The sequence below is a fragment of the Sphaerodactylus townsendi genome, linkage group LG08 (genome assembly GCF_021028975.2).
Source record: "Sphaerodactylus townsendi isolate TG3544 linkage group LG08, MPM_Stown_v2.3, whole genome shotgun sequence".
Classification (NCBI taxonomy): Eukaryota; Metazoa; Chordata; class Lepidosauria; order Squamata; family Sphaerodactylidae; genus Sphaerodactylus; species Sphaerodactylus townsendi.
The window spans coordinates 64,209,973-64,235,403 of NC_059432.1; the positions used below are offsets into that span (position 1 = coordinate 64,209,973).

At 41.0% G+C, this 25,431-nt stretch overlaps 1 protein-coding gene across 1 annotated transcript in view; it reads right to left on the bottom strand.

The window, feature by feature from the left end:
• The window catches only part of ARMH3 (armadillo like helical domain containing 3), a 153,463-nt gene that overhangs the window by 24,585 nt on the left and 103,447 nt on the right, over positions 1 to 25,431 (bottom strand). The window contains exon 24 of the mRNA XM_048506896.1: positions 16,938 to 17,016. Coding sequence (XP_048362853.1) covers positions 16,938 to 17,016 — 79 coding nt within the window. The remainder of the gene's footprint in view (positions 1 to 16,937; positions 17,017 to 25,431) is intronic.

The window sequence follows — 25,431 nt, forward strand, 5'->3', positions numbered from 1 at the left end:
TTTGAGAGTCACAATATGACCATATCTGGTACAGAGAATCAGAAACTGCCTCTGCTTAGGAATTAATCAACTCTGAGAACACACCTGGATCTGGAAGCAGAGCCTATCCCTTTCTTGCATGGAAGAGGTAGTGATTGAGCCTGCTGTCCTCTACCAAATTCCCCTAAAGAAGAAAATCTAAGCTTTGATTTGCAAAAGGGGGAGGGTACCACCTGTCTGAGAGGCCATCTGCTTCCTGTCAAGAAGATAAACAGTTGCTTATGGGACAGATTTGTCTCTTATTTGGCTGCTTCCCTCATTGGAAGAAAGCATTCACAAGCTGCTACTGGTGTCACTGCAAGAGGACCTGTCTCAGGTTGCCAGGCAACCATGTGGTACCTTCAACATTGTCTCTTCCCTGTCAATCATCAGCAAAAGGATAAAGACACAGAGCTGACCATTTTGCTGGTGCCTGATATTGTTAACAGAAAAACACATCCCCATCATTTTTCTAACTTCCTTTATATTTTGTAAAGCAACTGTTATAAAAAGAAAGCATGGGAAAATTGACAGAAATGGAAGCACTCGAGATAGTCTTTTCCAGAAGTCTTGATCAGAACCAATTTGGGCCAGATCAACTCTGCCACTTGGATTCCTAGTGCCAGTTGCTAGATTTTCAGGGATGCCTGGTTTTCAGTAGCCTCAACAGTTCATGCACAGGTGGAATACCAACACAGGGACCCATAGTCGCCTGTGTTAAAAAAATTGTCCCAAACCTGCCTTCTGCCTTCTAGCCTTAAAGACAAAAGGCTATTTCTCCAGGAACACTGTTTCTAGAACTGAGCCTTGTTGGAACAAGTCTGCATTCTGAACACTGCATACTGGGAGGCATAAATGTTCCCAGGTTTACAAATAATAGATCTAAGCTAGAAGAAATGGAAAGTTTCACGTACAGGTTATGGCCACCCATTTTTTCATGCCACCCCTTACAAGCTAAGAATCACCTGAATACCTGCTGTGCTTCCAAGTTAGAAAATGGAGGGTGGGGGGGAGAGACTAAGCTGCTCTGCCTCCCTTACGTCTCTTGGGTATGTGAGCTGTCAAGTATCCTGCTGGGATACCCATATGTCCATTTTAACTCTGCAGAAAGTAGAAAAGGACTGTCACACAATGCACAGTGAGGCTGTCAAGTGAACCAGACAGAGGTGGATGGGACGTTGCAGTGTTTTACTGAGTGAACAGAACTTGCTACTCCTTCAGTGAAGAGCTTGATAGCCTGGCCCAGTGTTTTTTTGTATGTGTCTATAAAACATGCATGGACATGGAGAAAAGTAAGCAGAGTCAGAGTGGGGATGGGAGGGGGCAAAATTCAGGCAACAATTCACTGCAGTCTTATAGTGACGCAAAAGCAATCTGCAGAGGACATGCATGTCTCCATGAAAAGACAGGAGGGATGCCAGGAGAAGAAGGGAGGACTTCAGTAAACTCTGGTGCATGGTGACAGGCTGTCCTGTAATTATTCAGGAAAGTGAAATGAAAACCTTGCAAGTTATAGACAGGGTAGCTTTTCCAGTGAGAAAGCAGCAGGGGGAAAAAGGTTTAAAAACTTACCCCTTTCCCCTCACTGTTCTTGGTAATCACAGCTTAAAATAAACCCACAAGAATGTGTACTTGAAACTGTAGTATCTTGTTTAAACTGCATTGCAAGGAAGCAGTGAGTTTAAATGCTGTGTCAGTATTCCACAGGAACCAGTGTCTCATTTAAATCAGACTAAAGATATCCAAACTAATGCCATCCCTCCCCACCCAACAGAAGTCAGTGTGTTTTCTGCAGACAACAGAGAATCCAGGATCCATTACAAAAATGTGCCCTACTAAGTAGATGGCCCTGACAGTTTATTCTGTTCAGCAACTTCTAGCCCCATGGTGGCGAACCTTTGGCACTCCATATGTTATGAACTATAATTCCCATCAGCCCCTGCCAGCCCACTTGCCCCATAACCTTACACTCTTCTCCACAGATTGTGAATGCTCTAACCCCACAAGCTAGTTTCTGTGACTATCTTTTAGGAGACTGGTTTAGAACGTCTATCAGAACATACAGCATTGACACCTTAAGTTTCAGTGACACCCTGACTGACGATAGATCAATATCATAGGAGACACTGCAATTTCCAGGTGTAAATTTGGCTCAGATGCCATGCAAGCTATTATGGACCCCAACTGTTAAACCAGTGGTAGAAGAAGAAGAGTTTGGGTTTATACTCTCCTTTCTCTCCTGTACAAGGAAACTCAAGGCAGTTTACAAACTCCTTTCCCTTCCTCTCCCCACAACAGACACCTTGTGAGGTAGGTGGGGCTTTGAAGAACTGTGACTAGCCCAAGGTCACCCACCAGGAATGTAGGACTGGGGAAACAAATCTGGTTCACCAGGTAAGAGACTGTCACTCAGGTGGAGGAGTAGGGAATCAAACCTGATTCTCCAGCTTAGAGTTCACCTGCTCTAAACCACTACACCACGTGGGCTCTCAACTCACAATACTGCACAACTCACAAACAGCCACGTTTGCAGTTAACTGCAACCAAAACCGCCACATTTATTTCCATCCCTAATATCAGGCCTGCACCTCAGGGAGGCTCACAGTTTACCCAGTTTACTCTGGAAGTAGCTGTCTGAGGGTGGAAGTCAACCAGTGGTGTACCTAGGCAAACTGGAGCGCTGGGCAAAACCTGAGTTTGATGCGCTCCCCCATGGGCGGCCACCCTCTCCCACTGTAACCAAACAATGATTTTTTTCCACCAGGTTGTTTCAAAGTCACCATCACATTATGGAACATGCCCCAACTCACAAATCTGAACACAGCAATGGGCTATGCCACACAGCAGAAATATTTTTAAAACAATTTCAAAATGCTTTCAAAATGTTTTATTACTGCTATGAAAACATTTTATGGTGTTGTATCCAGTCTCCCCAATTGGGGAAAACAGTATCACTTTCAATGCTATTTAAACTGGGGACCCCAGATTCTCCCTTTAAGGTGGATTTAAAAGGAGACTCTGGGCTCCCCAATTTAAACAAGTGATGCTGGAATCCACCCCCAAACAGCATTATTTTCAATGGTGTTTAAACTAGGGAGCCCAGATTATCCTTTTAAATCCACCTTAAAGGGAGAATCTGGGGTCTCCAGTTTAAACAACATTGAAAGTGATGCTGTTTTGGGGTGGATTATTCACCATCCTGAAACAGCATCACTTTTCAATGTTTAAACTGAGGCTCTCAGATTCTCCCTTTAAATCCATGCCAAAGGGGATAGATTTAATAATAATAATAACAAAAACAACAACAACAACCTTTATTAGGCAATTATTAAGATAGCAGCACCAAAAATTCAGGGTATCTTTAGGAGTCCCTCCTGATGATACCACCCAGGTTTGGTGACGTTTGGTTCAGGGGGTCCAAAGTTATGGACCCTCAAAGCTGTAGCCCCCATCTCCTATTAGCTCCCATTGGAAACAATGGGGGATGGGGAAATCCCTTTGGGAGTCTATAACTTTGGACTCCCTAAACCAAACCTAACCAAACCTGGGTGATATCATCAGGAGAGTCTCCTGAAAAATCCCAGAAATTTTGGTGCTGCTAGTCCAGGGGTGACGTTTGGTTCAGGGGGTCCAAAGTTATGGACCCTCAAAGATGTAGCCCCCATCTCCTATTAGCTCCAATTGGAAACAATAGGGGATGGGGAAATCCCTTTGGGAGTCTATAACTTTGGACTCCCTAAACCAAACCTCACCAAACCTGGGTGATATCATCAGGAGAGTCTCCTGAAAAATCCCAGAAATTTTGGTGCTGCTAGCTAGTCTAAAAACTGCACCCTCTGCAGGCCAAAAACTGAAAAACACTGAAAATACAAAAAATCCCACAAACAAACCTGCAGTTTTTGCGCCTTCCACAAGGGGGCGCCCTGGGCAACTGCCCACTTTACCCAATGGGAGGACCGCCTCTGAAGTCAACCACCAATCACAAGCTCCCCTTCATCTCTCCCATCCTCAGGATCATTCCTCTTGAATACACAGCAAAAACCTTTTCAGGTATAACATCAAAACACGTCTCTAACTTGATAAAAAAAAATCATAAGCCTGAAGCCACAGGCAAGTAACAAAAATAATTGAGAGGCTAGTAATGTACATGCTTACATGCTTACTTGAAAGTAAGTCACACAGAGTGCAAAAGAACTCTTATGGAGTCCTCTCTATCATTACACACACACCCCGCCCACACATACACATATACAGCTGAATCATGATACACCTGCTGTATCACAAAGCAACCCTATGGAATTCAGTGGGATTGGCTTCTGAATATATTTGCATCTCTAGCAGACGGGCTCCAGCAGCAACTCCCTTTGGCTCTGGCTGTGGAAACGCTGCATGAATCTTGCAGCCAGAAGTCAATCAGCCAATCAGAACAACAGAACAGCTTTCATTCAGGGACTACCAGTACAGAAACCTTTTCATCTACGATAGCCAACCTGTCATCATGCTTAAGTTTTTCCCTCCAGGTTCTTGAAGCTAAATGGTTGCAAACTGGCACTTAAAGGTACCTGTACATATAACGGTCCCTTTAAATGCCCACATTAGTGACCCTTCTTATTTTCATGCCTGAAAATAATTCATCAGCTCAATTTCTGCAGATCATAACCCTTTTAAGGTTGAAGAGACTTTCCCAGTTGGGGTGTGTGTGTATGTTTATGCTTGATTTAGCCTTAACCCTCAAAGCAATGTCCCAGTATCCTCCCATTTTCAGTTTCTTTGGCCAAGCACCTCTATTTCAACAGAATCACGAAAGTGGCTAAACAGAGTCTCTACGCCCAGAAGAAGTACATCTTTAAAATCAATTGCTGATAAGAAAGAGAAGAGCCTAGAGGGAGTCTGAATCTGATCCAGCAGATTTTTTTAATGTCCCCTAAACTGACAGTATGTACTGCAGCAAGCATGCAGTTAAAAGAAAAACTCAACAATATTTCAGAGGGATTTAAGGGGCTTTTCAGCAGCTTCACTTTACTTTCCATATAACCAGAGGATATTGGAAACATCTGGTGCCTTTTGTAATAAACTATTTATAATTTCAGAGGGTAGTTTTGTTGGTCTGCACTAGAACAGCTGGATTTGAGTCCAGTAACACCTTAAAGATCCAAAAAGACTTTTTGATACCTAAATGGAACCTCAACGTTCAGAGGCAGTATCCTTTTGTCTACCAGACAGTAAACAAACAATGTGCAGGGATGGAGGGAAATCTCACCTTCATGATACCTTTGTGTAGTTGTGGTGTGTCCCTTGCTAGGTTAAGTATAGCCTTTGAAGCTTTACATCAGAAAACAAATGGAGCAAGAATAAGACAGGTCTGCTGGAAAGTAGCCCTTTAATCAGAGACAACATCTGCAGGGTGGTATGCCATTATTACCACTATTATACCATGTAATAATTGGGGGGAGAGGGCATAATTTCAGTGTATGCTCTGGACATCATTTTCTGTAGATAAGGCCCCGATACTATGTGGTTGATTTCTCCTTGAAGGGTTCAGGCAGCAATCAAAGAGTCTCTGGATTGTCTAGAAATGTGGAAATGATCCAAATAATTTGTGACAAGAAGCCACTCCTTCCTTGCAAGGGTTATCCAGGAATTGGGCCAGGGGATTCATCTTATCAGCAACCAGGCATTGAGCAATAACAACTTGGCCCCTGCCCTCTTCACACTAAACATGCAGAAGCTCTCAATGTAATTAAATTTTGGCCTAGTTTACAACCAGTTCCCGATGTGACTCCTGGTCTTCCATCAATGGCTCTCTACTGCAAGCACAACATGGAATAGCAATGCAGCTCAGCACAGATACACTGATTTCCTTTATGAGGTACAAAAGCCTACTTTGGTTTCCCTGAAGACACAACAGGTTTTTTTTTCTCCACACGTACTTGTTCTCATGATCTGGAAGACATGGTGACTGGTTCAGTTCTCCCCCAGGGAAAAAAATCAGATGACCCAGTTTACCACTTTGGAGAATTGTAACCCAAGAATATCAGAGAAGAGGCAGTTTCTACCACATACGTTTAGATAACTGATCCAGGGCAGTTGGGAGCTGAAACTTAGCATGGAAGAAGCTTCCACAGTGTCTGCCTTGCTATTATTCCCTTGTTTCAGGAAGGATTTAAAAAAGAAAAGCTACACAAAAAGCATACTGAATATCACATGCTGACACAAACTGCCAAGTGACAGCTTCTTCAGTTCCAAATGTGTAAAGTTGTAATTTAATTCTCTTAACCACAGACTCTTTTGATAGCTCTTCAGAACTCTTCAGTGGCACTGCTACCAGCTGGAGCAGATGGTTAATGGTGGGGCTAATTGACAGCATCACTTTGAACTTGACAACATTCTCCATCACAAAAACCGCAGTGTATCTCACACGTCCCACCACATTAAGCTTCTGTCTTCGGAATGATTCAAGTGCCCCCATCTTTAGCTAGAGAACCAAACTATCAGTGATTTTTTCCATGAGACAGGCAGAATCAAAAATAGAACCAGTGAGTTTGCTTTGACCACTAGTCTACAACATTTACACCTATGGATTTACAAGGAAAATAGATTAACAATTTGTTCAGGAGTGTCTGCTCTGAAACTGGCATAAGCAAGTACAGTCTGCTCTGCATCTGAGCATTAGAAACACAGGTCCTGAGTTCTCTTAGCAGCACTCAGACACATGGGACAGCTATTGCCATTTTAATGTTAATTTATTATTTAAATTTTAAGAAATTGCTGCTGTGGAAATTTGTTTTAATGTGGTTAGTTTTAGTTACGTATTTTATGTGCTGTTATTGGAACAGATGTATTGTCAGCCACCTCGAGCCGTTTGGGGGTGAGGTGGCCTATAAATCTAATAAATAAATAAATAAATAAATAAATAAATAAATAAATAAATAAATAAATAAATAAATAAATAAATAAATATGATGATGATCATCATCATCATAATCATAATAACAATAATTAGACCATATGCTACATGAATTTTCACCAGCAAATTCAAATGAAGTAAAAAGCAGTTGTCTTCTTACTGTAAGTTCCTGTGAAAAAGCATACAGTATCACATACAGACTCTGGACGGATTGCTGAAAATATTTCACAATTCAGTAGTTTAAAATAACAGAATCCAATTAATTTTAATTCAGATAAAGACTAATTCACTTTGGCTAACGAAGAACCCTTCAATTTAAGAATTCCCTTTTTATCACTGAAGTATAATTTGTGCTATTCAACTTCGAAGAAACTGCACTTAGAGAAATTTTCTAAATCGCCAAGCTAACTCATATAGTTAAGAGGACATAAGAGGAGCTCTGCTGGATCCGACCAGTGTTCCATGTTGTCTAGAATCCCCTGTCATATAGTAGCCAACCAGTTCCTCCGGAGACCCAACAAATGAGCACAGTGGCTGAGACCATCCGCTGATATTGCTTTCTAGCACTGGGAGTCAGGGGTTGACTGCCTCTGAATGTGGAGGTTCCCTTTAGTTACCCTGGTCAGTACCAACGGATGGACCTATCCTCTATAAACCTGTCCAATCTCCTTTTAAAGTTGTCTGTGCCTATGGCCATCGCTACATCTTCTGGTAGCACAGTTTAATCTCTGATTATAAAAACAAAGTATTTCCGTTAGTCTGTCCTGAATCTAATGACAATTAGCTTCATTGGATGCTCTCGAGTCCTATTGGCCATTTTGTTTTAATCTGATAATTCCCTACCACAGAGCTTGCCTTTTTCACTGCCGCAGCACGCTGGGTTGACACTTTTATTCAGCTATCTACTATGGAACCCAAAATCTCTTTCTCTCTAAGGCCCCTCCTGCACATGCAAAATAACGAACTTTCACTCCACTTCCAATGCACTTTGCAGCTGGATTTTACTATGTGGAATAGAAATATCCAGTGGCAAACAATTGTGAAAGTGGCTTGGAAGTGCATTATCCTGCATGTACAGAAGGGGCCTTAGGCTCATTCCATACAGCATATTTTCAATGGGTTGCAATAATTATAAATGAACTCGTTTTCCCTTTTTATAAATGGAACATGAATTCGTTTATAACAATTGCAACTTGTTATAAATATGCTGTGTGGAATGAGCCTCAGTCTCAGCAAAGTCAGACCCAATTAGCATATACTTGAAGAGAGGATTTTTTTCATTCCAGTATGCATCACCTTACACTATTCAGAACTGAACTTCGTTTGCCACATTGTTGCTCACTTACTCAATTTGTGGAGATCCTCCTGGAGGGTTTCACAGTCATTCCTCATTTTCACCATCTTGAACAATTGTGTGACATCTGCAGCCTTGGCCACTACACTGCTTACCCCTACTTCCATATAATTTATGAACAAATTAAACAGTACCAACCTCAACAGTAATCCTTGTGGGACCCCACTGACTGTTTATCTCATTTGCAAGAACTGTCCATTCATTTGCTTTCTGTCGTTTAAGCAATTTTTAAGAATTCACAGTGCCTTTCCTAACCTGGGGAATTATAGTTTATTTGGGCTTCAATGAGTATGGGTTAAAAGGCTTCCAAGAATTCTCTATGAATCTGACTTTCTTGTTCTTCCCTTTCAGCTTCCTTTCGATTATTCGATTATTCCCCTCAGTTTTATAAAGTTTCCTGTTTTGAAATCAAATGCTACAATTTTGGACTTTAGCGATAATTTTCCATTGACGTGAATGCCAAGCTTAATGTAACTGTGGTCACTGTTCTCAGTTGGTGCAACAACATCTAAATCTTGCACCAGATCTTGGGCCTGCTATGAACCAAGTCCACTACCCTTCTTGCTGGTTCTGTGACCAGTGGGCAGCCATTGATGTCTTGGAAATTCATTTCTACAACATGACTCAAACACATGTTTACCCAAACATGACTCAAGCACATGTTTACTCCAGTATCATAACACTATCTGCTTTAGTCATCTCCCTTATTTCCTTCTCCATTTCAAGATCAGCCTCCAAGGTCTGAACAGGTGGCGATAGCACACTCTCACTTTTAAGGAATTCTTAGGGCACAGTATTTCCATCCATATTGCTTCTGTTGGTGAGTCCACTCCCCTAATGTTGCCTGGTTTATCTGATTCTATACCCATCTTTGATATACAATGCAACACCCCCAGCCTGTCTCTCCCTGTCCTGCCTATCGATCTTATACCCAGGATGACCATGTCCAATAGATTTTCCCCACTCCACCATGTTTCTGAGATACCTACTATATCTAAATGGTCAATGAGCACCAAGCACTCTAGCTTCCCAATCTTGGCTCAAAGACTTCTAGGACTGGCACATAGACACTTACATGTCATCTGTTCTAATAGCCCTCACCTTCCTTGGCCCATTGAATCTATTGACAATTGGCTTCATTGGATGCCCTCAAGTCTTATTGGCCATTTTGTTTTTAGTCCCGTTTTTAATTCCCTTCTTTGCCAACCAATCATCACTCCCAAGTTCTATTACGCACCTACCAATATTATTCTGTTTACACTAGCATTCCTTTGGACTGACTGGTTCCAAACTGGAGGCTTTCCAGGCCTCTCGGCTTTTACCTTGGGATTAGTTTAAAAGTTCTTTACATGGGTAATTCGCCTCTATGAAGAGTGACCAAAGCAAAAAAAGAAAAATCGTCAATACACATTCACACAGAGCCCTGAACAGCCACAATCTGTCCATGTAATTAAACCATCACTAAATGAGGAGCTGCACGCATTTAATAAACAGAAAATTGAGGACAAGCCAATTCCTCTTGGAAGATAAGAAGTTAAAATGCCCCAGATATATCATTAAACACTGCTATCTCTGAATGGCTTTCCTGGCCATTCAGTCCTACTCCTGTGGTATTTGTTTACTGTGTCAGATACATTAATTTAATGGGCACCACTAAAAAGCACTAAAGCAATTGCTCTGAGGCTTAACTCTTCTCTCTCTCTCTCTTTGTAGTTAAGCAGGGATGCTTCTTGGATACAATGAATGTTGTCCTATGCCTGCTCTACACTTGTCAAAAGACATTACACAACTCCTGTGTGCTGCTCCAACTGTAAACTAGTACAGTGCATATTAAAAAAAACCCACTACTTCAGCAGGTTTATATCAGCCATCAGCAAACTCTGGCTAACAGGAGGTTAAATGCTAAGATAACAGTCACATTTAGATAAAAACTTGCAAGTTCCATATTCTAAAGTGAGAGTACTACATAACATCCTAGTTGCACATTAACAATGAAAAGCTGTTTCAGATGTACTCTGAAAACTATTCCCACATACCAAGTACATGTGTATAATGCTATTTCTGAATGTCAAAGGTATAACATCTGACCTTTGACAGTCAAGTATGCTAGCAGGCGTCTGGAAAAGCTCCACGATGTTCATTCCTGCTTAAGAAACTAGAGCCATTTAACAGCTGTGCTATTTATTTGCAAGTAGAGACAAGTACATTCTCATATTTATACAGAACAGCTTCACAGAGCACTTTAGATCATGAAAAAGGGGAGGAGAATTGGCAAACAGTTTAGTAAAGAATACCAGTTTAGTTTTTACAACAAATAAAAGCAAAGAATGCATGCAAGCATATGAAAACAAAACACTAGCTTATAGAAATGTCAGAACTGCTGATCACATCATCATGAGCATTAAGGGATGGTCTGTAGGCACACACTCATAGCAAAGGAAAACCCCAAATTTTCTAATAACTCAAGAGGACATGGACATGTGAACAAATAATGCAGTATAACAATGAAACGCTGATTATCTGTGGACAGCATGACAAATTTATTGCTACAGCAGCTTTCAAAAACTGTATTATCGCTATCAATTGAATGTATGGACTTCTCCAAATATGGCACAGACATCATTTGAAGTCTATCATAGTACTGGCTGTTTCAGGTTTTCCTGGCCGGGTGGCTGTGATCTGGCAGTTTTTGCTCCTAACATTTTGCCCACATCAATGGCTGGCATCTTCAGGGACATGTCACGAACATCTTACTGTGAGCAAAAACTACCAGACAATGACCACGCAGCCCAGAAAACCCACAACAGCCAGTTGATTCAGGCCATGAAAGTCTTCAACAAAACATTTCACAGTACTGCCTATTCTGTTACTGTACAACTATATAACTTTCACTATACATTGGGGAAATCATCCATTTTGGAAAGTAATCAACAAACCCATCCCCTGAGAGTCAAGTCCATTACTCTACTGAACTACACAAAGTATAAATCAAAATTTAGAATTTTTGGTACAATAATATTTTATTAATTTTAATATTTTGATTCTTATGTAAGCCATCCTGTGCCCGGCTTCAGCTGGGAAAGGCAGAGCATAAATAAAATAAACAAAAATTCACATGGGAATGAACAGCCAATGTTGGAAGGCAAATATGTGGAAAGCAAAACAAAGCAACTCACACAATTGGGAATGCCTACAGTGTGGACAAATCACAAGGAAGTCACAGTTAGACTCACGCGAGCCAAACTTCAAGATCTGACTGTAACAGCTGCTTTGAGAAACTGTTTGTATGACAAGGGCTAAGAACTGGAGAGTTATTGTCCTTCCACCAAACATATCTTCTTGAAGTTGCATCATTCTAACCCAGGGGTAGGAAACCTGCGGCTCTCCAGATGTTCAGGAACTACAATTCCCATCAGCCTCTGTCAGCATGGCCAATTGGCCAATTGGCCATGCTGGTAGGGGCTGATGGGAATTGTAGTTCCTGAACATCTGGAGAGCCGCAGGTTTCCTACCCCTGTTCTAACCAGAATACTGATAATAGTGGATTTAATTAGTAAAACATTGTTATTAACAAGGGCCAACTCCACACATGTGATTACTTGATTATATCCAGATTACTATATAAGACTGCTAATAATTTCTTAATTGGAACTGCTCCTAAAAAGAGATATTCTGTTGCCAAAAAATCTTTGTGCCTCTTCTCAATTTAGCCAATATATTCAACACGAGCTCTCAAACTGTTAACAGACTGTTGTATTCTTTAGTCAAGCTGTTATTTCAATGCACTAAAGTACATATATTTGCCTTCTTAATCTGTCAATTGGCTGGTTAAAAAGAAAGCAAATAAGAAACATTTAGCCAACAGGGTACTCAAAAACACAGCTGGATCCCATTTTCAGAGTGATTCCAGGGCTCATTACAAAAGTAGGTCTAAGATCCTCCTATAGCGGGTTATCTATAAAAACTAGGATCAGGCCACAAGGCAGAATGCTCTTATCGATACATTTTGAAAAGATATACAATGAACACCTCTTTCAGCATCTTTTTTCCTGCAAGTTGCTGCGAAATGGATCAAACAGCGTTCAACCTCTGCACACGCAAATGGCAACTGTAAAGGAAGGCATGAAACTGCTCCAGCACAGTGTCGCAAGACAAGAACTGCCAGCCTGGTTGTCTGGGCAACGGAGACGCACTCCCTCCCTCATATCCATTGCTATCTGATAATCATTCACAATGGGGGAAATGCAGTTGGCTTCCTTTGCCCTCAATGAAGTCAGCTCTCTTAATTCATAATGAACAATCAGCTGGAATCACCATTCCCAGGAAGCTGACAGCCCAGTTTTTTAAAAAATGGCACACACAAAAGAGCCCACAGAGGACACTAATACCAGAAAAGAGGTATGAAGAAAAAAATAAGCATTAAAAGATTACTGGTGAACATCCCCTCCCCACTCAGGAACTACTTTCATGCTTGAAACTAAACTAAGCAACCATTTGATGTGTCTGAGGCTAGACCCTTTCCTTTTCTTGAGCCCCACCTCTGCTTCAACAGCTCTGCTGTCTTTTGATGCTTCCTCTACTCCAGCGTAATGCCTCTCACGGAACGAAAAAAAATCAAACCACTTGCCAGCTCCCTAATAATCTTTTCTCAAACTGCTCTACGCATGGGAGCTGATTTCATTACCTGCCGCATGCTGCTGCTCAAGGTTTTATTTAAAGCTCAGGCATACAGTAAAGAAAGCATACAGCGAAGAAAGGATTCAACATGACCTCCCTGATCTACTTGGGGCTGAATGCTCCACTGCGATGACAAGAAGATGATGCCTCCCTTTCTCAAACTGACTAAGCCAAGTGTGGCTAAGAGGCCTTCTATGGCCAAGGTCTGTTTTCAATCACTACACTGGCTGAATGGGATTTTTTAAAAAAGCATACACTGATATAAACACTGAGAAGATTAATGGGGATCCATAAAATACACCATCATAGGACATAGTAGGTGGTGCTGCCCCAAATTGAGTTAAGCACATTATATGTCTGGGGATTGGCAGAACTCTGTCTGCAATAACAACTACAGTAGTGGAAGCCAAAAAGAATCAGGATGCTCTTACATGTGATCACACCCTACAAGTGCGGCTATAATGCACATTAAGTCATATGCAGATTCACGTTCTGGCTTTGGATTTCCTGAATCGAACAGGGACTTGGACTAAGCATAGTTGTCAAACTGGCAGCCCTCCAGATGTTATGGACTACAGTTCCATAACTGTTCCATCATGCTGGCAGGGGATTATGGGAACTGTAGTCCATAACATCTGGAGGGCTGTGTGTTTGACACCTGTGGACTAAGGGGTCGATAAAAGCCCCTTGTGGCTCAGTAATTCTATGGTGAGCAACTGCTTTTAAGACTCCATTGGCCTCTTTGCAAGTATTAAACTGGACAAAGGCACTATTTTTTTTCCTTCCTAGAATTATTTTACTTTCAGGAATGACGATTTATCCATTCGCATATCCCTTATGGCACAGAAAGTGGAAAAATCAGACTAAACAAGAAGAAGGTAAATTCTAACCCCAACTGACCTCCTTATGAAAAGCCTTTCCATTTAGAAATGTATTTAAACATTTGCTCAAGGCTCAGCGTCTTTAGTCAACTACTGTGCATGGTCTAACAATCCCTCACCTCTCCAGTGAGGCTGCTTTCTATGTGATACTATAATTTGCAAGATAACTTTTTGCCAAGAGCTTGTGCATATTTCTAAAGCATATTTTCCAAAGCCACCAATTATTGATGGAGAGCAAATGTTTTTATATGATCCTCATGCTCATTCTTTTGAGCATGAGGATCTTTTAGGGAGACTAGCCGTTGATAGGGGCCCCCTCTCTCTCTTCCCCCTCTTCTTTTGTATAACATCATGTGGATCCTACCACCCTTCCCCTCGGGGTTTTTGGAGGGAATTGATAGCAGACGCCATCTTGAGTTAACATTAATTTACATGCTGCATTTTAATGGGGTAGGGTTTATTTTTATTAGAGCCGTACTAACGTATATTTATTGTATTTTAACCTGACTGTGCTCTATTTATATGCTTTTCACCGCCCTGAGCCCTCCGGGGGAGGGCAGTCTATAAACCCAATTAATAATAATAATAATAATAATAATAATAATAATAATAATAATAATAATAATAATAATAATAATAATAATAAAAAAAAGAATTGCCCAACAGTTGAATCAAGTGCTGCAAACAGGCCAAATTGAAGAATGGATGACAACAGGGAAAACTTTTCTGATAATGAAAGACCAAGAAAAGGGAGCAATCCCTAGCAATTACAGACCAATCACTTGCCTACCAACAACCTTTAAGCTTTTTACTGGCATATTAGCTGATGCAATACAAGACCACCTGGAAGGAAAGAAATTGCTGCCCCTAGAACAAAAAGGAAACAAACGAAACAGTAGGGGAACAAAAGATCAACTGCTCATAGATAAAATGATCCTTGAGAATTGCAAAAGAAGGAAAACCAACTTGCATGTAGCTTGGATTGATTACAGGAAAGCATTCGATTCACTGCCACACAGTTGGATACTTCATTGCCTGGAGATAATTGGAGTCAGTGAAAACATCAAGAAATTGGTCAAGAATGCAATGCACACTTGGAAAACAGAATTAATAGTCAATGGAGCAGGAATAGGGGAAGTCAACATCCGAAGGGGAATATTCCAAGGAGACTCCCTGTCCCCACTACTCTTCATCATTGCTATGATTCCGCTCTCTATAATTCTGAAGAAAACAGGTCAAGGATATCAGACAGCAAGAAACTCACCAAAAAATTTCACACCTTCTATACATGGATGACCTAAAGCTCTATGGAAAATCAAAAGCAGAGATTGAGTCACTACTGAACACAGTGAGAGTCTTTAGCACTGACATTGCAATGGATTTTGGACTTGACAAGTGTGCAACTTTGGAACTCAGTAAAGGTAAACTTGCAACATGCTTAAGGTGTGAATATGCCAAATGCCATAGAAATAAACAGCTTCCCCATTAATGAAAGATATAAATACTTGGGGGATACTGCAAGCAGAGAACATCAAGCATGCAGAAGTCAAAGGCGCAATTAGGAAGGAATATCTTAGAAGGGTCAGAAAAATTTTGAAATCAAAGTTAAATGGAGGAAATACAATAAAGGCAATTAATACTTGGGCGGTGCCTGTAGTACGCTACACTGCTGGCATAATTAACTGGACACAAGCCGAATTGGACATCCTGGACAGAAAAACAAGGAAAATTATGACCATCAATCGAGCACTGCATCCAAGAAGTGATGTAGACAGACTCTACCTGGCAAGGTCAGAAGGAGGAAGAGGACTGCTCCAGGTCAAGCAATCAGTAGAGGAAGAGAAAAGAGGCCTGAAAGAATACATCCAAGAAAGTCAAGAGCCAGCATTGAAAGAAGTCCACAAGGCTGAGATGCTGAAAGCCAAAGAATCAAAAGAAGAGTATAGAGTCCAACAGTTTAAAACACGAAAGGAGCAGTGGCTAAACAAGCCACTCCATGGGCAGTACTTTAAGAACATGGGAGTGGCTCAGAAGGGGAACTCTAAAGAAGGAAACTGAAGGCCTGATTTTTGCTGCCCAGGAGCAAGCATTACGGACAAATGCAATAAAGACACGAATCGAAAAGTCCTACAATGACCCAAAGTGCCGTCTCTGCAAAGAGTGTGATGAAACCGTGGAGCACATCATCTGCTGCTGTAAGAAAATAGCCCAAACTGACTATCTCGAACGTCACAATAGGCTAGCAGCAATGGTGCACTGGAACCTTTGCAAAAAGTACGGCCTGCCCTGTAGCAAGACCTGGTACGAGCACAAGCCAGAGAAGTCCACAGAAAATGAAGAAGCAAAAATACTCTGGGACTTTAGAATACAGACAGACAGACACCTGGCACACAACACCCCAGACATAACAGTGATAGAGAAGAAACATGTTTGGATCATAGATGTTGCTGTGCCAGTTGACAGCAGGGTAGAGGACAAAGAGCTGGAAAAGATCACAAAATACAAGGACCTACAAATTGAAGTTGAACGATTGTGGCAAAAAAGAACAACAGTAATCCCACTAGTAGTCGGTGCTCTAGGAGGAATCCCAAGAAATCTTGAAAAACATCTGGAAAGCCTAAACTTGGACAGAACATCAGTCCACATGCTGCAGAAAGCAGCACTTCTAGGAACTGCACATATTCTACGCAAATACCTCTAATATCCTAGGTCCTTGGGAAGGACTCGATATTCAGAGATGAATTCCAGACACTTGTGCTGTGTTGTTATATGTATAATAATAAAAATAATCATTACCATTACCATTACCATTACCATTACCATTACCATTACCATTATTATTATTATTATTATTATTATTATTATTATTATTATTATTATTATTATTATTATTATTATTATTATTATTATTGCAATTTTGGATGGATAACCTTGGCCATGCTGTGGACCTCTCAGGACCAAGCACAACTTCCTCTTAACTGCTCATAAGTATTAGCTTGGGTTACTGGAAGGTGTCAGCCAATTGGGCGGAGGGTCAACTCTTCAGGGCACCTTAAGAAATCACTTAGCTGCCCAACAAACAAAGAACTGTGCAACTCACCTGCTCCTCTGACAGCTGCGAGATGTGATTCACAGCAGCATACGACTCTATCTTTGGATTGAAGTGGTTGATTATGGCTCTGAAAAAAAGAGGACATGTATAATTTATGTGAAAAGTTCAAGGTAAATCTCCCCCAGTAGCAATGTTGCGTGCAGTTTCTTCTGATGCAGCTATGCTAAAACCCCAACTGTTCTTAATCCTACAATAAAGCAAGCAGGCTAAGTTTACATACATCATCCATTCTACAAAGAAAAATGAAGCACATATGACCACTGATTATCAGGTTATCACAGCATTTACAGTACATTAAGGTGGTTCCCAAAGCTCTCCTCTAGAATTTATCTGGAACAGATTCAGTAATGAAATTGGAAAACACATGTGTGTGGACATTCCTGCTTCAAAAAACAGTCTATATTTTTTTATCCTGCCTTTCAGTCAACATTACTTTTCAAAGTGGCTTGCGACAATTAAACTATAATATACAGTGCTGGGGTGTGGAGGATTTTTTTAAAAAAAGTTGGGTCTCAGAAGAATAAGAGGAGTGACCAGCAACTATCTCCCTTTCTTCTCAGAGTAATCCCAGAGTATGCTCAACCGAAGCAAAATGCAGATGTAGCTTGCTTATTCTAAAAGTGATATTTATCCTTGCAGCGATTTCTGAAAAGTGCACTAGGTTCAGGTGTTACCTCCTGTTTATTATCACAGTGATGAAGGTGGAGAGAACCCAAGCAGATCTCACTGAACCCAAATCCTACAAATCCAAGACACCAACCTCTGGTAGTACCATTTCTTGGGAACTTCTCAAACTACCAGAAGATCTCCAGCTGCAAGTTAATTCCAAATACCAGGACAGAGTGAAAAATCAGTCAGTTTCCTTACTAGATTTCATGCCAGATAAAAATGGAGAACAAGAATGGTCCTCCATTCTTCTCCATGTACTCTGCCTGTATCCTCAAAGTGATGCTGACTGAAGCTGATCAAATAAAATGTAAGAAAGAAGATACTATGATGGGCACTTCTGTATCATCAGTTGTATCCACACTGGACTGAAAACAAGCAACTTTATTTGCAAAATGCTTAGCAAATAAGTCATAGAAGTCACAAGAGTACAGTAACATCAAGGCACCTACAGCGTAAGATTTCAGTTACTTTCCCCTGTTACATGCTGGTTCTCAGTATGGAGGTGTTATGATTCAGAGACTGTGGAGTTTAAGGAAATCAACTGATTGAATGTAAACCTCCAGCAAACAAGGGGGAAAGTTTGTGACTGATCAGTAAAAAATATTTATATTCTTTAACTTGAGATTTCCAACTGTGAATTTTTTTCAAGATAGTTTTCTTTATGGAACATGAGACAACTCTTACTTACTTTCATAATTATGGAAGAGGTCAACTTTATTAAATGAAAACTGTGCAGAAATAAAACAGGACTAAAATTTCATATACAGGAAGTTTCATGTGCTCCCTCTCACCAGAGGTAATTATAGTTACTCCAAAGAAAAGGTGAGATTGCTGAATGGTATATAACACCTTTTCCTCACTTGTATGGCGAAATGCTGCCAGTATGATTTTTAAAAAGTACTTAATCTGTTGCCTTTTCTACAGTTCCTAGTAGCTCTCTCCAAAATTCTTGCTCATTCAACATCTTGGGATGGTTCAGTTATGGAGGAGGATGAAAGGTTTAAGGCGACATACCATTTAACATCACAGATTCCAGCTCTGAATAAGCCTTTGCATAAAATCTACATACAAATTAAAACTAGCATAGTAAAAGGAAATGTTCCATTCCTTCTCTACTTGGATATGCTGAAGTTGGTTTTGGAATGGTTTTTTTTATCTCTAGAGTGAATAGTGGCTAGACTGGCCTTGGATGTGAGCTATTCAGTGCCATTCTAATGTACCCCCAAAATACCACTGACAGTTATACAAGAAGTTATGGCTATGAAAGAAAACTACAGAAAACCTGTAGACTGCAGTAAAAATGACTATAAGGGACAATTTTTAAAGGAACTCGTTATCTTGGGGATCAGGGCCAACAATTTTTACCCTCTATAGTTGTGTTGGGTAAGACATATTGTAGCAGAAATTGAGATGGCCAAGCCAGAGATCCTGTTGAACTTGTACATGACTAACTCATTCGGTTTATCTGTCATTGCTTTGGTGAGTCTGGGTTTGTCCCTAATTGTGTGGTTCTAGTCTTTTTCACTACATGATTAAAAATTTGGTGAAGAAAGTCACCGTGCTTTTATCTGTTTGCTATGACGAATGCTTCTGTTACTCCTAGAGGTTATTTGAAATTTGAGATTTTTCTTCTAGTTCCTAATTAAGGGATATGGAAGAGCTGACTAATGGTCTCAGGTTAACAGTCAACTCAAACAGGAATTCCTGCCCAGTTTAGTCTTGATGCCTCACTCTTCACTTTTTCCAGGGCTTCTGAATCTTGGGAATGATAATGTATATGGGTATTCCATTGCTTAAGTTTTGCCTTTGGTCAAATTGACCCCTGTCCCCATAAGATGCGGAGAGACTGTACCTTGGAAGGGCTTAAAGCTGAAATAGGGAAGATTGGGGCTTATCCTGCCACAGGCATCGTCTGTTCTCCCACCACTCCATTTGTTTTTCTGAGGTAGTGTTTAGAAACCATTACTGCTTCTGGTTCAGATCTATTTTCAGCTGGGGGGTGGGGAGCCAATCATAGATTTCCTGTGCCACATCAGGCTTGGCCTTTAGTAAACAAAATGAAGTGAAGTGAAGCAGGCCAAACTAGCAATGAAAGCATCCACGCTGCCAAGAATCACCTTGTTCACATCTGATACTTGGTCCAGCTGGCTCTCATATTAGCAATGTGCTTCTACTCAAGCATCCCAGCTTGTATTCCCTCATAAAGTCACATGAATTGCCTATTAGTGTAGCATAAATGGTCTGTGCTCAGGCAAGACTGTGCTTGAAAGCAACATCTGCTAATCTCCTAATGTAATTCTCAGGTTAACCAAATGAATTTTTGCTCAGGCGCAAATTGCCTTACAACAGACTATCCCAAAGCAGAACTATCGTAATTCAGTCTCTTTGCTGCTCTGGATGGGTAACCTAATTTATAAATTAACAAAGCCAAGTTACTGGCTTGACAATCATTGCCCCACACAAAAGCATTTTCCTAAACAGTTTTCACTGCTGCATGTTGCATATTATAGCATGCAACAAATATATTTCTGTTTCACTGAAGGCACATGTGACTTTAATCTGCTGCCAACAGTGGCTTCCCACTAAGCATATAAATAATGTACAAACAGCGATGCGCATGTGCCCTATGCTGCACAATACATACAGTTTCCCCAACAGAACTTGTATTTAGGTACAAGAAATTCCTACAAGTTGTCTTCAAAGTCGCACTGCTGAACCAGATGCACTAATTCACTGGTAGCTGAACTCCAGTATTACTTCATTAATTGGCTCTTGGACATAAAAAGGCCTGCCGAGAGACAGAAGGCAAGCTTTTTATTACTATATACTCATTTAGCAGGCAGCAGCTGATGACTTTTTCTCTGCCATTTTCACACAGTGTCCTTTTTCCTCTACTATAACCATTCTTACTTTTAAAACTCTGGCTAGTGACCATATTAATGAGGTTGTGAGGAATAAATTCACCTGGAGTCCAAAAAAATATATCCTGATATTTCTTTTTTAAAAATGAAAGAAAACCTAGTTTGTCTATCTTGTTCTTCATTCCAAACCTAATTATGAGCCTTTAGCCCTGGATCATATATGATATTATTAACTGGTTACAAATATAGAAATCGTATAGAATATAACATGGAATTATAATTTTTTTAAAAAGAATATAACCTGGCATTACTTAACACTGTACAAAATCTTGATGAGTGTTCTTGTTCAGCTGGATCTAAGCCCCCAAAAGAGGTTGCCTACTGCATGAAGTGTGCATACATGGCACATCTTGAATTCTTGAATTCCTTGAATCAAAACATTGCTGTTGCCAAATATGTAGCTTTATTTTCTCCCAAACAGGGAAATGGATGACATTCATTTTTACAGGAAACAGAAACATCCCTCCGTCATTGATAGCATTTTGAAAGATGCAGTAACTGCCTCTCAGCCTCTGACACCTGATGCCCCAAGGTGGTTTATAGGAGACCAAACAGATGGAATCTTAGGAGTACAAAGATGTCTATAACTTTCCACCCCCACTCCCATGAATGAAGTGCTTTATACCTCTTATTAAATTTATATTTCCTGAAGAAACCTATTGACTTGATCCAAAATCAGCAAGTGAGTTTCACAGCTAAGGCAAAATCCCAACCATCCTAAACTGACACAACAACGAACTGCGGAACACAGTAAGACTGTAGATCTCAAACTCGAGGGAAATATTGATTATCTTTCCACACATTTATTAAACTTCAGCAATTTACAATGAATGACAAGAGATGCCACCACAGGGATAAAACGGTTGATAATCTGCAGTTGCAGGCTAAGCAGTAAACTTTCTGTTCCCTGACAGTATCATTCTTCAAAGAATGCACCAGCTGAGATTGCAAGAACATACATGTTTCCTTTAGACAGTGGCTTACTAGTGCATTAATTAGCAAAAGTGAAGTAGCTATGGTACTGTTAACCAGACCCCTTGAGTGGGTTCCTGCCACCACATGCGTGTGCCCAGGTGCACCTTTGTGTTTCCAGTCAAGCAAACCTGTTCAGGTAGGTGGCATTCTCCTTCTGTAATCATAAAGCTGCTGTTTCTCTGAGCAAGATCTCTCTGCTTCAGTAATGAGCATAAAAATAAACTCACACGTTTGTGGTTTTGGTGAGAAACCTTAATCCTAAAAAATAAACAGTGTGGAAACAAAAGGGCAGAGAGCAAAGGTGTATTATTTTTTTCTAGCTTCCAGGAAAATATTTGAGTCAACACAGTTGTTTGACCATAAGAAAAAAGGACTGTTACACCTTTTTGTTCCTGTCATTTTGGGATATATCCTTTGTGCAGTGGACGGATTCTGTTTGAGGGATCTTATCATCCCAGAAATGAGCCTGTTTGTGTGGGCTGAACCTTCAGCAGCCTTGTTCCTTTCACCTGGCTCCATTTGTTTGTCACAGCAAACATGCTGAACACTTTTGACTCCTTCCCTGGCACACAATTTTCCCTTTCTCATCACTTTCCAGCTGTTAAGCAATTGGGACTATCTCCTCAGTCTGAAAGATGAGCTAATTTTCTGCTGAAGCTCACGTCTGTAGATTTAAGACGAGTGAGATGTCAGAGTTCTCCTGCCTCCCAATCACTATTCTTTGACTTTTTGGTAAAGCAGATTGTAGAGGTACAGAGATTAACTGCTTCAGTATAGCCATCTCCCGTTTGAAAAGTGACATCATACATAGAATACGTATCCACAGCAACATTTCACACAGCAAAGCAGCCATAATGGTTCCCCATAAGAATTTTAAGTAAGAGAAGCAGCAAATGGGAAAATATCAGCATATTTAAATAATGTTGATTAGAGTGAAAGAATGTGATCAGGAGAGGGATTTTTAAAAAAACAGATAAAAATGCTATTCTGAAGCTTCTGTGCTTATTCTTGTCACTGATTAACCAACTAGGCAACTAATTTAATTCATCAATATTGATTGGCTTCCGGGCAATCGTACTAATTTGTTTCATCATCCAAAACATAACTCTACTGTTAACACTCAAATATGTGAGCCAGTGTAAAGTCAGAGAGTCAGACTAGAATTGGGGAGACCCAGGTTTAAATCTCTACTTAGGATCTAGCTAAAGCATACATGTGACATGAGTCAAGTCAGGGTTCCCGCAACCCAGCTTGCAGTCATATGTACCAATGCACCAAAGAACCCATTGCTTATGAGAACTGTGAGGGGGAGGAGGGGCTTCAGGCTTCCCTCCCATGTCATTTTCCTGAGATGAAATGGTAATGAGCACCTGTTTGCCTCTTTCTCAGGTTCCACAAGTGCTTGGTCACATGATCCCTGGAGATGCTGAATTCCCTCCCCTGCTGCCATTTCCACTTGGAGAACTTGCAGCATTCAAAAGCCTCTGTGAGCAAGGGAGGCTCAGGCCACTGAATCCCCCAAAGGTATGTGTGACCGTGAACCATATCAGGAAACGCTTGACTCGGCATGCATAATATAACATACATTGTTTAGCTAGACCCTCTGCCGTTCATCTCAGTGTGTGTCTGAGTCAATCACATTCTCAATTTAATCTACATTATAGAACTATTATAAAGATAAAACAGGGACAGCTTCTGAAAGTAAAAAACAATTCTAATAAATCCAACACTGTAATTAAAGAGAACACACAGAACTGCCTCAATATCAAGTCTATACTTTTTTAAACATAAAATTTTAAACATAAAAATGACACCAAATTTGAGAATTCATCCACCATTTCCTGGATTGTCTTTGTTCTAGAATGCTCCGTTTGGGTCCTGGTGCCTGCTTAGTTCTGCCCCCAAGGTACCAGGATCCAATTGAAGCATTCTAGAACAAAGACAATCCAGAAAATGGTGGATGAATTCTCAAATCTGGAATTATCTGTATCCTGAAAAAGGTATAAGCATTGGCCCTTTTAATCCAGTGTTGTTAATCCATGGCCTCAGTGTTGTTAATCCATGGCCTCAGGCTATGAGAGGCTTTTCCAGGCAATGTCATCTAAGGTCCTTAAACAAAAAAAAATTCAGCTGAAGATGCTGGGAATCAAGATCTTATTGTATGCAAAGCATCTGTTCTGCATTTGTGGGGAAGGGCCATAGCTCAGTAGAGGGTTCACTCCTGAAAGGCCAAATACCTGGATAAATCAGTCATTCAAAATCCTCCCAAGGGGCAACAAATCCTTCCAAACTGTCCTGATGAAATGGGTGATTCATTGACATGGGCTGCAGCAGTTTTGGCCTGAATCCAAGCTGAAAGTGCAGCTAGTAAAGCATTCCAAACTATTCACCAAGACATTTTAAGGATTTGTAGCCCAAGAGGCCTAAAAAGAAGAAATGCTCCAACTATATTCCCCAGCATTGCACTTTAGGGGGAAGACTGAGGTTTTTTGTGCCTCTCCACAAATTGACGTCTCTGGATACAAACATAAATGCAGCCGTTTGCCTTCTGCATATACTTGCTACAGTCTTCCCAATGCCAACCTAAATCAGGAGATTCTGATCTAGCTGCCTGGCAAATATCTCCTAAAGCGAACCGGGAAATCCTCCTGTCATTGCAAAGCAACCTAGTGTGCAAGCAAAACAGACAGAATATGGGTTATGAGCAGGGTGGGATCCAAACATTTTAGTAACAGGTTCCCATGGTGGTGGGATTCAAACTGTGGCGTAGCGCCAATGGGGCTGGGCGGGGCACGACGGGGGCGTGGCCGGGCATTCTGGGGGTGGGGCATTCCTGGGCGGGGCTGTGGCAAGGATGCAGCCACTGCGCCAGTCCTTGGGCAGGAAACAAATGCACGCAGGCGCAGGCTGCCACGCACGCCGGTGCACCTCCTGCTAGATTGCTTCAAGTTCTGCCCGCTACTGCTGAGAGGAAGGGCGTAACTAAGGCAAAAATCACGTGGCAAAATCACCAATTAGTAACCCCCTCTCGGCACACACAAATAATTAGTAACCTACTCTCGGGAACCTGTGAGAACCTGCTGGATCCCACCTCTGGTTATGAGGTATTTGGACTTGAGAATTAAAGAAATTATTTTAAGATGGTTCAATGTACAGGTCTTGCTTTCATACATGAGACTAAATCTGTCTCTCCCCAAAGAGAGAACACAGATCTCCATTAGACAGAAATTTTGGGCAAAGCAATAGACTTCTCTATCAGACATGAATGGGCAACTACATTCTCAATCATATGTTCTGTTCACTGAGGGCCTGTGGAGTAACACACTCTTTTCAGAAGCTTCCCATTTCTTTGTTTTCTAGTTTAGAACATAAGAACTAGCCTGCTGGATCAGACCAGAGTCCATCTAGTCCAGCACTCTGCTACTCGCAATGGCCCACCAGGTGCCTCTGGGAGCTCACTTGCAGGATGTGAAAGCAATGGCCTTCTGCTGTTGCTGCTCCTGAGCACCTGGTCTGCTAAGGCATTTGCAATCTCAGATCAAGGAGGATCAAGATTGGTAGCCATAGATCGACTTCTCCTCCATAAATCTGTCCAAGCCCTTTTTAAAGCTATCCAGGTTAGTGCCATCACCACCTCCTGTGGCAGCATATTCCAAACACCAATCACGCATTGCGTGAAGAAATGTTTCCTTTAATTAGTCTTAATTCTTCCCCCCAGCATTTTCACCTTGTGAGGTAAATGGGGCTGAGAGAGTTCCGAAGAACTGTGACTAGCCAAGGTCACCCAGCAGGATTGTAGAAGTCCGGAAACACATCTCTGCACTTTTTCTATCTCTTCGATATCCTTTTTGAGATGTGGCGACCAGAACTGAACACAGTACTCCAAGTGCAGTCGCACCACGGCTTTATATAAGGGT